Raw genomic sequence first — 16,561 nt, 5'->3', positions numbered from 1 at the left:
TGCAGCCACATAACTCCTGGGCTTAAGCGATCCTTCTACCTTAGCCTGAGTAGCTGGGACTACAAGTGCACCGCTGCACCTGGCTTGCTATTGAATTTTTTAAAGGACCTTAAAAATAAAGTACCTTAATTTCATTGGTCTCATGTTCTTAACTCATGTCTTGTATGGATTTTTCTTAAGGGAAGACTTTCTTTTAAGAAGAAAGTCTTAAAAGAAGTGTGGAGAATCTAATAACACTAACTTTGAATTTCAACTGAGCAAAAGATTATTCCAATAAAAAGAATGCCATTCTTCTCATTGTAGATCTATATTACAAAAAAACTATATTGAAATATTATAATTTGAATTGCATCAACAAAAATTTTTGTCAAAATTTTGTTTTTCTCTTGTTATAAACAACTACATAGTACTCTTGATTTTGCTTTCTTGTCTTCAAGGCCTAAAATTTATTATCTGGTCCTTTACAGAAAAAGTTTACTGACCCCAGTTCTAAAAGAAACCTCTACTTCTCTCATGTCCACAAACATTTTCTGTGTCGGTTTTATAGGATTTTGAAATGTGGCCAACCAGGAGTACAAATAGTTTATCTCTTGCTCTTCACAGCTGCTTAGTACCTGAGTTCAAAATACTGACTAGTGAGTGTCTTAAAGAAATAATCATATAAATATGTTTGTGTCCTAAATTTCAGAGCAGAGGTTTGGATAGTGAGTGGTACCTGGACTTGTTTAATATTTGTTATCACAGTTGCCTAATCTATACATGGTAAATGTTATTTGTCATGATATTCATGATATTTAGTGCTATAGAATTCAATCAGTAATATGACTCGACTCCTATCTAGCTCTTCTTTTTATAATGAGAAAATGTTAATTAGAAATAACGTTCCGTACACTTTTACACTGTTGGTGGGATTGTAAACTAGTTCAACCATTATGGAAAACAGTATGGCGATTCCTCAAGGATCTAGAACTAGAAGTACCATATGACCCAGCCATCCCATTACTGGGTATATACCCAAAGGATTATAAATCATGCTGCTATAAAGACACATGCACATGTATGTTTATTGCTGCACTATTCACAATAGCAAAGACTTGGAATCAACCCAAATGTCCATCAGTGACAGACTGGATTAAGAAAATGTGGCACATATACACCATGGAATACTATGCAGCCATAAAAAAGGATGAGTTTGTGTCCTTTGTAAGAACATGGATGCAGCTGGAAACCATCATTCTCAGCAAACTATCACAAGAACAGAAAACCAAACTCCGCATGTTCTCACTCATAGGTGGGAACTGAACAATGAGATCACTTGGACTCGGGAAGGGGAACATCACACACCGGGGCCTATTATGGGGAGGGGGGAGGGGGGAGGGATTGCATTGGGAGTTATGCCTGATGTAAATGATGAGTTGATGGATGCTGACGAGTTGATGGGTGCAGCACACCAACATGGCACAAGTATACATATGTAACAAACCTGCACATTATGCACATGTACCCTAGAACTTAAAGTATAAAAAAAAAAAAAAGAAATAACGTTCCGTAATTGAGGTTCAAAAATCATGCAGATAATGTCATCATCTTATTACTAGTTTTCCATTTTTACAGGATTTTTCCATTTTTAATAATGTCTGAAAAACCATCCAGCTAGTTAACTAATAGCAATAGTTACATTATTTTACATTTTGTGGATAGGCAACTTGTTATCCTCTGTAATGTTATTGAAAGGATTACACTTTCCCTACTTATTTTGACAGCTAGTATCTTTAGCAGTCCTTCTCTGCTCATTTATATATGCTGATATGTCTTCAAGGTCATAGAGCAGAATCACTTCTCTAATAGCAGTTTTCTAAAAAAGCATTAGATGGAATTCTGTCTTCCTGCCTTGATACTGATTGTTAACACCACCTCTATATCCTGAGTATTCTTAAAATGAAAGAAAAAAACGCCTTTTTATTGATAGACCAGGAAGTGGTCTTGATTATAAGTGTTTTGGAAAAAGATGTTAGATAACATAGTTCAGTTTCACTGTGGCTGGAACATAAATTGCTCAATGATAAATCTAAAGATGCCTTTCTTTATATAGTTGACTCTGTGATGTGAAAATGCATTGCATATTATGATATTAATTTATTCGGGTACTGTATTTCTCTTCTCTTGCTTCTTCTGTTTACACATTACTTTGTCCTGCTTTTTTCCTTTCTCTTGCTTTTCTACTACTTTCATTCTTTCTTTTAATGGGATCCCTGATCTATTCAGAAAAGTCAGTTAAGCTGAACATAATCGTAGGCAAGCTACAGAGGTTAAACACTTCTGGAGCAACTATTTATCCGAAATACTGGAATTATTGGCAGTTAAATTTCTCAGCTTTCAGGACAGTCTTTAATTATATCATTAAGGTGTCATTTGGATGTGTCACAGTAGTCGAGATTAGTAGGCATGTGGTTGAATTTTGAGTTTGTTCATGTATTGATAATGTTTGTCTAGCAGTTTTCTAGCAATGAAGTATCTTGTCTTGATACATAAGGCTAAAATTTCTTTTTTATTTATAAGGTTCCAGGCTGTATTAGAAACTTGTACTTTAATGGCTACCTATAGCTTTTGTTCATGGTGCATTTCTGAAATATGTAGTCTTATTTGAAGATCTAATACATTGAAAAGTGCTTCTCTGACCACTTGGGGACTTTTACCTAATTTGTGTTATTACAATGAAGCAAATATGCCTCATACACATAGATATGTATATATACAGCTATTTTTTAATTTTTAATTTTGTGGGTACATAGTAGATATGTATATTTGTGGGGTACTTGAGATATTTTGATAACAGTCATATAATACATGGTAATCACATCAGGGCAATTGGGGTATCCATCACCTCAAGCATGTATCCTCTGTGTTACAAACAATCCAATTATACTCTTTTAGTTATTTTAAAAATATTTTTTAATTATTAAAAAAAATTTTTGTGGGTACATAGTAGGTAGGTGTATATATTTATAGAGTACATGAAATGTTTTGTTTTATCCAGGCGCTGTGACTCAAACACCTGTAATCCCAGCATTTTGGGAGTCCAGAGTGGGCGGATTACCTGAGGTCAGGAGTTCGAGACCAGCCTGGCCAACATGATGAAACCCCTTCTCTACTAAAAATACAAAAATTAGATGGGCGTGGTGGTCCATGCCTGTAATCCCAGCTATTTGGGAGGCTGAGGTAGGAGAATCACTTGAACCCAGGAGAAGTCGCAGTGAGCCGAGATTGCACCACTGCACTCTAGCCTGGGTGATAGAGTGAGACTCCATCTCAAAAAAAAAAAAAAGAAAAAGAAATGTTTTGTTTTAATACAGTCATACAAAGTCAAATAACTGCATAGTGAAGAATGGGGTACCCATCTCCTCAAGCATTTATCCTTTGAGTTATAAACAATTTTTTATATATGTATTTCTTTTTGAGACAGAGTTTCACTCTTGCCACCCAGGCGGGGGTATACTGGCATAATCTCAGTTCACTGCAACCTCTGCCTCCAGAGTTCAAGTGATTCTCCTGCCTCAGCCTCCCCAGTAGCTGGAAGTACAGGCATGCACCACCATGCCTGGCTAATTTTTTGTATTTTTAGTAGAGACGGGGTTTCACCACATTGGCCAGGCTGGTCTCAAACTCCTGATCTTGGCGTCCCAAAGTTCTGGGATTATAGGTGTGAGCTACCACACCTGGCCCCAATTATATTCTTTATTTTAAAATATATGATTAAGTTATTATTGACTGTAGTCACCCTATTGTGCTATCAAATAGTAGGTCTTATTCATTCTATTTATTTAAAAATGTAAAATTAAATTATTGACTCCAGTCACCCTGTTGTACTATCAAATACCAGATATTATCCATTTTTTTCTATTTTTTGTACCCATTAGCCATCCCCCCTCCTCCCTCCTCCCTCCACTACCCTTTCCAGCCTCTGGTAAACATCCTTTTACTCTCTATCTCCAGGAGTTCATTATTTTGTTTTATTGATTGATTTATTGAGAGGGAGTTTCATTCTGTTACCTAGCCTGGAGTACAATGGTGCGATCTCAGCTCACTGCAACCTCCACCTTCTGGGTTCAAGAGTTTCTCCCACCTCAGTCTCCGGAGTAGCTGGAATTACAGGCGCACACCACCATACCAGGCTAATTTTTGTATTTTTAGTAGAAACGAGGTTTCACCATGTTGACCAGGCTGGTCTTAAACTCCTGACCTCAAGTGATCCGCCTGCCTCGGCCTCCCAGAGTACTGGGATTACGGGCATGAGCCACCGTGCCTGGCTGAGTTCATTGTTTTAAGTTTTAGATCCCACAAATAAGTGAGAACATGCAAAGTTTGTCTTTCTGCAAGTGGCTTATTTCACTTAACATAATAATCTCCAGTTCTGTCCATGTTGTTGCAAGTGACAGGATATTATTCTTTTTATGGCAAATAGTATTCCATTGTGTTCTTTATCCATTCATCTGTTGGTGGGTCCTTGGGTTGCTTCCACATCTTGGCTATTGTGAATAATGCTGCAGTAAACATGAGAGTGCAGATATCTCTTTGATATACTGATTTCCTTTCTTTGGGGTATATACCTAGCAGGAGGATTGCCGGATCATACAGTAGCTCTAGTTGTAGTTTTTACAGGAACCTCCAAATTGTTCTCCATATGGATTGTATTAATTTACATTCCCACCAATAGTGTATGAGGGTTCCCTTTTCTCCACATCCTTGCCATCATTTGCTATTACCTGTTTTTTGGATAAAAGCCCTTTTTTTAAACTTGGGGAAGATGATATCTCATTGTAGTTTTGATTTTCATTTCTGTAATGATTACTGATGTTGTGCACCTTCTTGTATACTTGTTTGCCATTTGTATGTCTTTTGAGAAAATCTATTCATATCTTTTGCCCATTTTAAAATAGAATTGTTAGATTTTTTTTTCTTTTGAGCTGTTTGAGCTCTTTATATTTTCTAGTTATTAATCTCTTGTCAGATGGACAATTTACAAATATTTTCTCCCAATCTGTGGGTTATCACTTTGTTGATTGTTTCCTTTGCTGTTCAAAATCTTTTTTAACTTGATGTGATCCCATTTGTCTATTTTTGCTTTGGCTGTCTGTGCTTGTAGGGTAATACTCAAGAAATCTTTGCCCAGTTCAATGTCCAGGAGTTTCCCAAAATGTTTTCTTGTAGTAGTTTCATAGTTTGAGGTCTTAGATTTATTTAAGTTTTTAATCCATTTTTATTTATGTGCATGGTGAGAGATAGGGATCTGTTTTTATTCTTCTGCATAAGTATATCCAGTTTGCCCAGCACTAATTATTGAAGAGACTGTGTTTTCCCTAATATATGTTCTTGACATCTTTGTTGAAAGTGAGTTCACTGTAGTATGTAGATTTGTTTTTTGGTTCTCTGTTCTGTTCCATTGGTCTATGTGTCTGCTTTTATGCCGGTACCATGCTATTTCAGTTACTATAGCTCTGTAGTATAATTTAAAGTCAGGTAATGTGATTCCTCCAGTTTTTTGTTTTTGTTTTTTTTTCTTTTTGCTCAGGTTCGCTTTCGTTATTCCGAGTCCTTTGTGGCTCTGTATACATTTTAGGATTATTTTTTCTATTTCTGTAAAGAATGTCATTGGCATTTTGATAGGGATTGCATTCAATCTGTAGATTGCTTAGGGTAGTATGGACATTTTAACAATATTGATTCTACGAATCCATAAACATGGAATATCTTTCCATTTTCTTGTGTCCTCTTCAGTTACTTTTTATCAGTGTTTTGCAGTTTGCATTGTAGAGAACTTTCACTTCTTTGGTTAATTGCTAGTTATTTATTTGTAGCTATTGTAAGTGGGATTACTTTGTAAATTTCTTTTTCAGATTGTTCACATTTGGCGTGTAGAAATGCTACTGATTGTTGTATGTTGATTTTGTATCCTGCAACCTGGCTGAATTTGTTTATCAGTTCTGATAGTTTTTTGGTGGAGACTTTAGGTTTTTCTGAATATAAGATCATATGATCTGCAAACAAGGCTCATTTGACTTTTTCTTTTCCAATTTGGATGCCTTTTATTTCCTGTCTGATTGCTCTGGCTAGAACTTCCAGTACTTTGTTGAATAAAAGTGATAAAAGTAGGCATCCTTGTCTTGTTCCAAATCTTGGCAGAAAGGCTTTCTGTTTTTCCCTATTCAGTAAGATGCTAGTTGTGGGTCTATTGTACATGGCTTTTCTTGTGTGGAGATATTTTCCTTCTACACTCAGTTTTTTGAGAGTTTTTATTATGAAGTAATGTTGAATTTTTATCAAATGTATTTCCAGCATCAATTGAAATGATTATATGGTTTTTATCCATTATTCTCTTGAATAATATTGTCATATTGATTTGTGTATGTTGAGCTGTCCTTGCATTGCAGTTTGCATTGTAGAGAACTTTCACTTCTTTGGTTAATTGCTAGTTATTTATTTGTAGCTGTTGTAAGTGGGATTACTTTGTTTATCCCAGCTGTCCTTGCATACCTGGGATAAATTCCACTTGGTCGTGATAAATGATTTTTTTAAATGTGTTGTTGAATTTGGTTAACTAATATTTTGTTGAGGATTTTTACATCAGTGTTCACCTGGGATATTGGCCTATAGGTTTCTTTCTCTTCCCTTCCCTCCCCTCTCCTCCCCTCCCTTCCCTCTTTCTTGTTTTTTCTTTTCTTTCTTTCTTTCTTCTTTTTTTTTTTTTTGATGTATGTGTTTGGTTTTGGTATCAGAGTAGTACTAGCTTTGTAGAATGAGGTTGGAAGTATTCCTTCCTCCTCTGTTCTTCTCAATAGTTGGAGTAGGATTGGTATTAGTTCTTCTTTTTTTTTTTTTTTTTTGAGACGGAGTCTCGCTGTGTCGCCCAGGCTGGAGTGCAGTGGCGCGATCTCGGCTCACTGCAAGCTCCGCCTCCCGGGTTCTCGCCATTCTCCCGCCTCAGCCTCCGAGTAGCTGGGACTACAGGCGCCCGCCACCGCGCCCGGCTAGTTTTTTGTATTTTTAGTAGAGACGGGGTTTCACCGTGTTAGCCAGGAGGGTCTCGATCTCCTGACCTCGTGATCCGCCTGCCTCGGCCTCCCAAAGTGCTGGTAGTATTAGTTCTTCTTTAGATATTTGGTAAAACATCTAAAATTAAGCAGTGAAGCCATTGGTCCTGGGTTTTTCTTTGCTAGGAGACTTATTTTTTCATGGTTCAACCTTGTTAGGTTGTATGTGTCTGGGAATTTATCCATTTCTTCTCGATTTTCCAACATATTGGCATATAATTGCTCATAGTAGCCTCTAATGATCCTTTGAATTTCTGTAGTATCAGTCATAATGTCTCCTTTTTCATCTCTGATTTTATTTATTTGAATCTTCCTTTTTTCTTAGTTCAGCTAAAGATTTGTCAATTTTATTTTTTCAAAAAACCAACTTATCGTTTTGTTAATCTTTTGTATTCTTCATTTCAATTTTATTTATTTCTGCTTTGATCTTTATTATTTATCTTCTACTAATTTTGGGTTTGGGTTCCTCTCGCTTTTCTAATTCTTTAAGATGTATTGTTAGGTTGTTTATTTGAAGTTTTCCTTTTTTTTATTTAGGTGATTTAGGTGCTTATAACTATAAACTTCCCTCTTGGTACTGCTTTCACTGTATCCATATATTTTTTCATGTTAAGTTTCATTCACAAATATCTTTATTCTACTGTGCTTTTTCTCTTGTCTGGATTTTTAAAAACACTATTTGACAATTGTTTTAGGTGGTGGAAAATTAATTTAGTCAGTGTAGAAAACTGAAGTATCTGTGACCTGCTTTCCTTTTAGAGGCTATGCTTGAAAATGCTTATAACAGCATCAAATTTTCCTTAGCTTTCTTTAATTTTTTCTCAAATAAGTAAATGGAGATATTTTTGCTCAAGTTGTCACCAGTTGACTGATAGTGAGACAAAGGTAGTAAATTCAATTTGCTAATTCAAAAATACTGGAGATTCCTTATTTACTGTATGATGTGTCATACAAATTAACTTTCCCTGGCTTAGGTCTGTGGCTTACCACTTGTTTTTGTAAATAAAAACAAGTTTTTTTTGTTTTTTTTTTTTTAACATAACTTCACTCATTCATTTACGTATGTTCTGTGACTGCTTTGACAGTCCAAAAGTAGAGTTGAGTAATTGCAACAGACAGTAGAGCTTTTACATCCTACAAGGCCATATGGCCTCTTATAGAAAAAGCTTGCAGATACATGAGCCACTGCAGATACATGAGTTATTATTGTTATCAGTTATGTGTGTGTGTTGGGGGGCAAAGGGCATTGAGTGTTTTAAGATCTTATTTCTTTGCATTTCACCTGTCTTCAGGATCCTGTATCCCTGACTATTGAAGTAACATTCTACCTAATGGAGTTTTGGTCAGCAAAACTCATCTGTGGAGTAAATTTTTATTTATTACCTAACTTAGGTACATTTGATAATGAGGCAATCATTTATATTCATATTTGGTGATGTGTGATACTCTTAGATAAATCCAAGTAGTTTGAGACATTTTTATGTCTTTTCTTATCTCATTTCTAGGTACAAGACATCTGCTTCAGCCATGACTGTCGCTGGGTTGTGGTCAGTACTCTCCGGGGTACTTCCCACGTTTTCCCCATCAACCCTTATGGTGGCCAGCCTTGTGTTCGTACACATATGTCACCACGAGTAGTGAATCGCATGAGCCGTTTCCAGAAAAGTGCTGGACTGGAAGAGATTGAACAAGAACTGACGTCTAAGCAAGGAGGTCGCTGTAGCCCTGTTCCAGGTCTATCAAGCAGCCCTTCTGGGTCACCCTTGCATGGTAATTTTCTCTGTCTCCGCTGTTGTCTTGAATCTTCCTTCCCTTTGTCCTTATTTTTACAGATCTGGAGTAAAACTAAACTTGTTATAGTCCGTTCATGTAAAAAGAAGATCTTAGGCTTATATGAAATTCTTAATTATTAAATCATTTAATAAATTGGAGCCAGTATAGTAATGGTGATCTTTACCATGCTATTTTAACTCCCTGTTTCAATATATAAGGGATATTTGGTATCATATTTATGGAATATAAAACTTGGAACTATTTTTATAACTTCAGGGAACTGAACCTCCTTTTTACTTATCTCTTCCAGAACATTGTGTTCAATGGGACACTGTAGTTTATTAAGAAGTATTTATTGTTGGAAAGAAATAGTCATGGGTAATGTGTGTTTAAGATAGAGCAGCATTTGCTTTTTTTTTTTTTTTTTTTTTTTTGAGACGGAGTCTTGCTCTGTCGCCCAGGCTGGAGTGCAGTGGCCGGATCTCAGCTCACTGCAAGCTCCGCCTCCCGGGTTCACGCTATTCTCCTGCCTCAGCCTCCGGAGTAGCTGGGACTATAGGCGCCCGCCACCTCGCCCGGCTAGTTTTTTTGTATTTTTTAGTAGAGAGGGGGTTTCACCGTGTTAGCCAGGATGGTCTCGATCTCCTGACCTCGTGATCCGCCCGTCTCGGCCTTCCAAAGTGCTGGGATTACAGGCTTGAGCCACCGCGCCCGGCGTTTTTTTTTTTTTTTTTTGAAATGATGTCTTGGCCGGGCGCAGTGGCTCAAGCCTGTAATCCCAGCACTTTGGGAGGCCGAGACGGGCGGATCACGAGGTCAGGAGATGGAGACCATCCTGGCTAACATGGTGAAACCCCGTCTCTACTAAAAAATACAAAATAGCCGGGCGAAGCGGCGGGCGCCTGTAGTCCCAGCTACTCGGGAGGCTGAGGCAGGAGAATGGCATAAACCCGGGAGGCGGAGCTTGCAGTGAGCTGAGATCCGGCCACTGCACTCCAGCCTGGGCGACAGAGCGAGACTCTGTCTCAAAAAAAAAAAAAAAAAAAAAAAAAAGAAATGATGTCTTGCACTGTAGCCTGGGCTGGAATGCAATGGCACGATATCGGCTGACTGCAACCTCTGCCACCCAGGTTCAAGTGATTCTCCTGCCTCAGCCTCCTGAGTAGCTGGGATTACAGGTGCCTGCCACCACGACTGGCAGATTTTCTGTATTTTTAGTAGAGATGGGGTTTCACTATGTTGGCGAGGCTGGTCTTGAACTCCTGACCTTGTGATCCATCCACCTCGGCCTCCGAAAGTTCTGGGGTTACAGGCGTGAGCCACCACGACTGGCTGCATTTTATTTTAAAATGGGATTGGCGGGATTTCTGCTAGTGTGTCACAGGAAAAACAAACAAAAAATAATGTATCTCAGTAATTTATCTTAGAGCAAGTAGCTGTGTAACCATCATCCCAATCAATAAATGGAACATTATTGGAATCTCTCTTTTGCATACCTTCTGCATAACGTTAAACCACAATTCTCATTTTTATGGTAGCCACTTCTTTACTTTTTAAAATAGTTCTACTCCTAAGCAAGTGTCCTTAAACACTGTTGTTTCCATTTTATGTAAATGAAATTATAGAGTATGTATATTTTGATATCTTTGGCTTCTTTAACATTGTATTTGTGAGATTAAGTTTTGTTGTTGCAGGTAGGTTTAGTTCATTTATTTACAGCTCTCATTTATTCCATTGTACTTCTATTTATTTATCCTTTCTACTACTGCTGATGTACATTGCATGGTTTCAGGTTTGGGGATAATATGTATACTAATTTTTGAGTGGAAATTCTTGATCATAATGTAGATGAATCTTAACCTTGATAAATAACACTGGAGTGGTTGTACCATTTCATTCTCACTAGAACGACAGAAAACGTTGGCATTAGATCACCTTTTCTGGAGCATTGCAGATTTCCCTTGATGGGTGACCATATTAGGTTTTCAAGATTGGGGAATCTTATATAGAGAGATTATGGTTACCACAGAAAGTCATTGTTATTTTATTAATTGACCTGAAATTCACATAACATAATATTCGCCATGTACGTGATGGTACATTCATAATGTTGTGCCACTACAACCTCTGTTTACAAAGCATTTTCCTCACTCCAAAAGGAAACCACATATTCTTTAAGCACTTACTCCTCATTTTTCTTTCCCCTAAACCCCTAGCTAACACCACTCTCTGCTTTATAGATTGTTACATTTACTTGTTCTGTGTATTTTATATAAATACAATTATAGAATATATGACCTTTTGTTTCTGCCTTCTTTCATTTAGTATAATGTTTTTGAAGTTCATCCACATTGTAGTATATATTAACACCTCATTCCTTTTTATGGGTAAATTATATTCCATTGTAGGAATATAACACAATTGATCCATTCATCCACTGATGTACATTTGGGTTGTTTCTACCTTTTGATTATTGTGAATAGTGCTTTTATGAATATGTGTGTTCACATATTTGAGTACTTCTTTGTAATTCTTTTGAGTATGTACCTTTCTTAATTTGTTTCGGCTTCTATACTGACCACATTACACATTCTTTTGTAGTATCTGATGAATTCCAGATGTGTGTGTGTATATATACACACACATACATACTGTAGGAAGCTTTAAGATAGACTGAAAAAATATAGCTAAATGTTATCCTCGGAACTTTTGTAACTCAAAGAAATGGGACCTCTTTTTACTCCTGAGATCGTACTTTATGCTTTTGTTCTATTATTTTTAATGAGAATGATTGTTATTCCTGTGTATTTAACTTAACTAGTGACCCATGATATTTAAGGTTGAAAGTTTTTAGAATCAGTCCTAGATACAAAAGGTCATTGGGAACTAAACATTGAGTATACATGGACATAAAGATGAGAATAGTAGACACTGGGGACTCCTGGAGGGAGGAGAGTGGGAGGGGGTGAAGGTTGAAAAACTACCTGTTGGGTACTATGCTCACTACCTGTGTGACAGGATCATTTGTACACCAAACCTCAGCGACGTGCGGTTTACCCATGTAACAAACTTACACATGTGCCCCCTGAACATAAAATAAAAATGGAAAAAACAATGCTTATATTTAAAAAAATATAATTTTTATAAAATAAAATTTAGAAAGCTATGAGATATTGATATTTTCAGCTATTTGTAAGACGTTTTGTTTCAGACTTAACTAGTTACATGTTTTGGTGTTAGTGTTAAAATTGTGTTCTCTATGTAGATGCGTAGTATAGGTTCTTTGGGGGCTTTTCTTTTTGTGTTAAATGTTTTTCTTAACATAAAATTTTACCAAAATCTTTTGGCAAAGCAATTCACTGTATACATGGGGCAGCTAGGTCAATAAGGGAAACCACAGATGTATTAGTAAATTAAGAAGAATTTGTGATCCCTACATTTATATGTCTTCAGAAAATATTCCCTTGAGCTTCTTTTTTGTTCTTATTCTTGCTTCTTTATTTGGCAAACCACATAAGAGGTTTCTGTGTTAGGCTTCGAGCATAATATGCACAAAAGATTATGGTCATTCCTACCCTCATGGATCTTCTATTCCATGGGAAAAGACAGATATTAAATGACTGCGAACAAATATCTCTCAATATACTTTTGCTGAAGGTTGCAAAATTCCAGTGAAGGATTTTGTCATTTGTAAAAGGACAGTAGTTAAAGAGCAATACTAGATTTCCAAGTCAAAATATACTGTTTTCGCTCAGCTTTATTGCTTTCATGTCTCTCCTCATGTTTTTTGCAGAAATCTCAGAGAGGAGAATCCACACTGTTTGACTCTGCTGCTGTACTTAAGATTTCCTTTAGAAAGCAAGGAATTTCAGACAGCTTATTCCTCCTGATAGATAACACGTGTTAAAATTTTATTTCCCTCTATTTCTCTGTGTAGTTTTTCTCATTTTTGAAGCATGGACCTTACAGTGATGGTCATTTTTCTTCATGTTTTTTAGTATCTTACATGTCATAACAAAATGGGCATTGTTGTTGGTTAGTTCTAAAAATGATGTATTTACAGTTTGTGTGGGTAAACAGTCTGATGCTGGTCAAACACAATGTAAACCATTGAACAGGGAGGGATTCATCTTGAAAATGAATCATGTTTTGGCGGTATTACCGTTGTTTGTCTGTGCTCTTTTTAGCCAAGTAAAGGAAACTGTTAAATAACAGTTGATATAGGGGTATTTCCTTTTTACTCTTTGGACCCAATCCAGTTTAAGTTAGGATTATTTTATCTATTTGCCAATTTTTTTTTAACTTTCCAGAGGATGTTTATTTATTTGAAATATATTCTTTATAAATATCTCTTCCATTTCCTATCTTGTTGCCCGAACATCCACTTTGTCTAGTTGAGGAGTTCTTGTGATCCATGAACAGGATAGGAAGAAAATTTACATCTTTATATTCACTATCCTTTAACCAAAAGTAAGCATTTCCTTTTTATTATGAACATGGAAAATACATGACAAAAATATTAACCGTGCTTGTGAGACTGTTACCAATAGAAAATGCAGAGATACTCATATCACTTTATATATGAATTATATATCTTGGAGTGTCTTGCATTATTGAATATATTTTAAAATATTGTTTTTACTCATCACTACTGTGAAATTATTATGATTATATAATATTTTAGTATTAATTGATTATATACATTACTATAACACTTTATTTTTAGTATATTGATAACTGTACTTTAATATAGTTCATTTTCTTTGTAATTATATGTCTTTTCCCCATGCCTTGTAAGTATTATTCTGGGAAATATTCCTCAGGCTTCCCCAGATGGTCCAAATAGTTTGTGGCACAAAAGTGGTTAAGAATCCCTGATCATCATTTTTTCCCTCATCTGTATCAGTAATCTCTAACAATTTTTTACTATCACAAGCACTTCCTTTGTTAACCACAAATATGATCTGCCAATTTTCTGCTTAAGATCTTTGTGTCTCACCATATTCCTAGAAGGTTAGAAAATGTCCTATCTTATTTCCAGCTTCTTGTGTAACCATATCTAGATTTCTGTACCCTTCCTTGAATATGCCACATGTATTTATTTTTGATAACTTTCCTATTTGCAGCTTTTCTTTGACACTATTACTGCCTCTTTGAATGCCTACTAAGCAAGCTAAAATATTACTGCCTCTCTTAAGCCTTCTTTTGCTTTTTGTAGTCTTTGTCAACCTTGATATTGGTATGTTCTGCATACTTCTATCATGTTATAATATGCAGGTTATTCATTGGCATGTCTAGGCTTCCTATTAGATTGACCTCCATGAGCACAGTCTTTTTGGTGTTTCTATTTGTATCTTAGCAATTGATATAGATTCTAAGGCTTTATTTATTTTTTTGAGATGGGGTCTTGCTCTGTCACCCAGGCTGGAGTGCAGTGGTGCCATCTCAGCTCACTACATTCTCCGCCTTCTGGGTTCAAGCGATTCCCCTGCTCAGCCTCCTGAGTAGCTGGGATTATAGGTGCATGCCACCATGCCCAGCTACTTTTTTTCTTTTCTTTTCTTTTTTCTTTGCTTTGAGATGGAGTCTTGCTCTGTCTCCCAGGCTGGAGTGCAGTGGCACGATCTTGGCTCACTGCGACCTCCACCTCCCGGGTTCAAGCGATTCTTCTGCTTCAGTCTCCTGAGTAGCTGGGATTACAGGCACCCACCACCACGCCTGGCTAATTTTTGTACATTTAGTAGAGACAGGGTATCACTGTGTTGGCCAGGCTGGTCTCGGACTCCTGACCTCAAGTGATCTGCCCACTTTGGCCTCCCAAAGTTCTGGGATGAGACATGAGCCACCATGCCCAGCTGAATTTTTGTATCTTTAGTAGAGACTGGGTTTTGCCATGTTGACTAGGCTAGTCTCAAACTCCTGACCTCAAGTGGTCCACCTGCCTTGGCCTCCCAATGTGCTGGGATTACAAGCATGAGCCACCACGCCCGACCAGATTCTAAGGCTTTAAAACAGAGTTTTAAAACATCTTTGAAAGTTGTTCTAAGAAGAACAATTTAGATTTACATAATTACTTGCTAGAATGAAGAGCTTTTTTTCATAGTAACAACTTAAAAATATCAACATCTCTAAGATGTAGTCATTTGATCAACAACGTTAATTAGTGTTTATTGTGTCCAGGCACTGTTCTGAGTTACAGGAATTTAGCATTGAACAAAAGAGAAACATGTCCGTGTTCCCATGGAGCTACAGAGAAAAGTGAGGGAAGAAGAATAGGGAATGGCTAGGGAGGGTTGGAATTTGAAATTAGTATGCTTCCCATAGGCCTTACTGAGATGATGACATCTGAGCAAAGATCTGATGGAAGTAAGAGAGAAATTCATGTAGAACAGCCTGTGTAAAATCCTGAGGTGGGAGTGTGCCTGGAATATTCAAGGAATGATAAAGAGACCAGTGTGTCTGAAGCACATGGTGTAAGGTGTGTAATAGGTGATGAGATCAGAGAGGTAATGAGGGCAGATCATTGTCAGCCTTTCACACAGCATGAGATGCGGGGCGGGGCGGAGGAGGGCTCTGGAGGGCATTGAGAATAAGAGTGACATGATAATACTGTGTTTTGGCAAGACTAGATTGGAGATCTGTATTGAGAACACACAGTCTGTACGTGGACATGGGTGGAAACTTAGTTGAGACCAGTTAGGAGGGTATTGCAAAAATTTTGGCAAGAAAAGATGAGGTTTGGAGTAAGTTGTTTATAGTGAAGATTGTGAGAAGGCAATGGATTATTGATATATTTTTTATGGTATGGCCATCAGAATTTCTGGTACATTTTATGTCAGGTATGAAAGAAGAGATGAGTCAAGATAACTAGTAAGACTTTTAACCTAAACATTGAGAAGGATAGGGTTGATGTCAGTTGAGATGAAGAATGCTGTGGATAAAGCAGGTTTTGGGATGGGGACAGGATCAGGAATTTTGGACATGTTAAGTTTAATATGATGTCTCTTTGACCTCCTACTGATGTTAAGTAGGTAGTTGGTTATATGAGTCTGGAGTTCAGTGGAAAGCAGTCATTTATATAGGGATAAATGTTTGCAACACATAGATAATAGCTGAAACAGAAATGAGATGAGATTACCTTGTAGGTAAGTGAGTATAAAAAAGAGATGTCCCAGGACTGAGCCCTGGGGCCCTCCGACATTAAGTAGCCAGTGACATAACAAAGGAAAACTATATATGAGAAATCCTAGAGGCCAAGTGAATTATTTTTTTTAGGAAGAAGGAAATGATTAATGTGTTAAATTCTACTGATAGATCAATGAAGACAAGAACTGAGAAAAAGACAGAAGACCATTAAAATTAGTAATGTAGAAGTGTGGCTCCCAACCTTTTTGGCATCAAGGACTCGTTTTGTGGAAGACAGTTTTTCCATGGGCCAGTGCGGGGAGGGGTGGGAGGTTTGGGGATGAAACGGTTGCATCTGAGATCAACAGGCATTAGTTAGATTCTCATAGGAGTGTGCAACCTAGATCTTTGCATGTGCAGTTCACAATAGGGTTTCTGCTCCGATGATAATCTAATGCTGCTGCTGATCTGATAGGAGGTGTGCACAGGTGGTAATGCCCACTTGCCAGCCACTTACCTCCTGCTCTGCAGCCTGGTTCCTTACAGGCCACAGACCGGTACCAGTCCACCACCTG

The 16,561-nt window shown here is 37.2% G+C and overlaps 1 protein-coding gene across 13 annotated transcripts in view; it reads left to right on the top strand.

Annotated features, from left to right (window-relative positions):
* BCAS3 (BCAS3 microtubule associated cell migration factor) overlaps positions 1–16,561 on the top strand; it is a 736,060-nt gene that overhangs the window by 309,541 nt on the left and 409,958 nt on the right. For all 13 annotated transcript variants that reach the window (XM_033183763.1, XM_033183759.1, XM_033183754.1 and 10 more), the window contains one exon: positions 8,594–8,858. In XM_033183763.1, the coding sequence (XP_033039654.1) occupies positions 8,594–8,858 (265 nt within the window). The remainder of the gene's footprint in view (positions 1–8,593; positions 8,859–16,561) is intronic.

Source organism: Trachypithecus francoisi, unplaced genomic scaffold (genome assembly GCF_009764315.1).
Source record: "Trachypithecus francoisi isolate TF-2019V2 unplaced genomic scaffold, Tfra_2.0 Lachesis_group20, whole genome shotgun sequence".
Classification (NCBI taxonomy): Eukaryota; Metazoa; Chordata; class Mammalia; order Primates; family Cercopithecidae; genus Trachypithecus; species Trachypithecus francoisi.
Note: the sequence above shows the minus strand (reverse complement) of the source record. Positions and strands in the feature narration are given on the sequence as shown.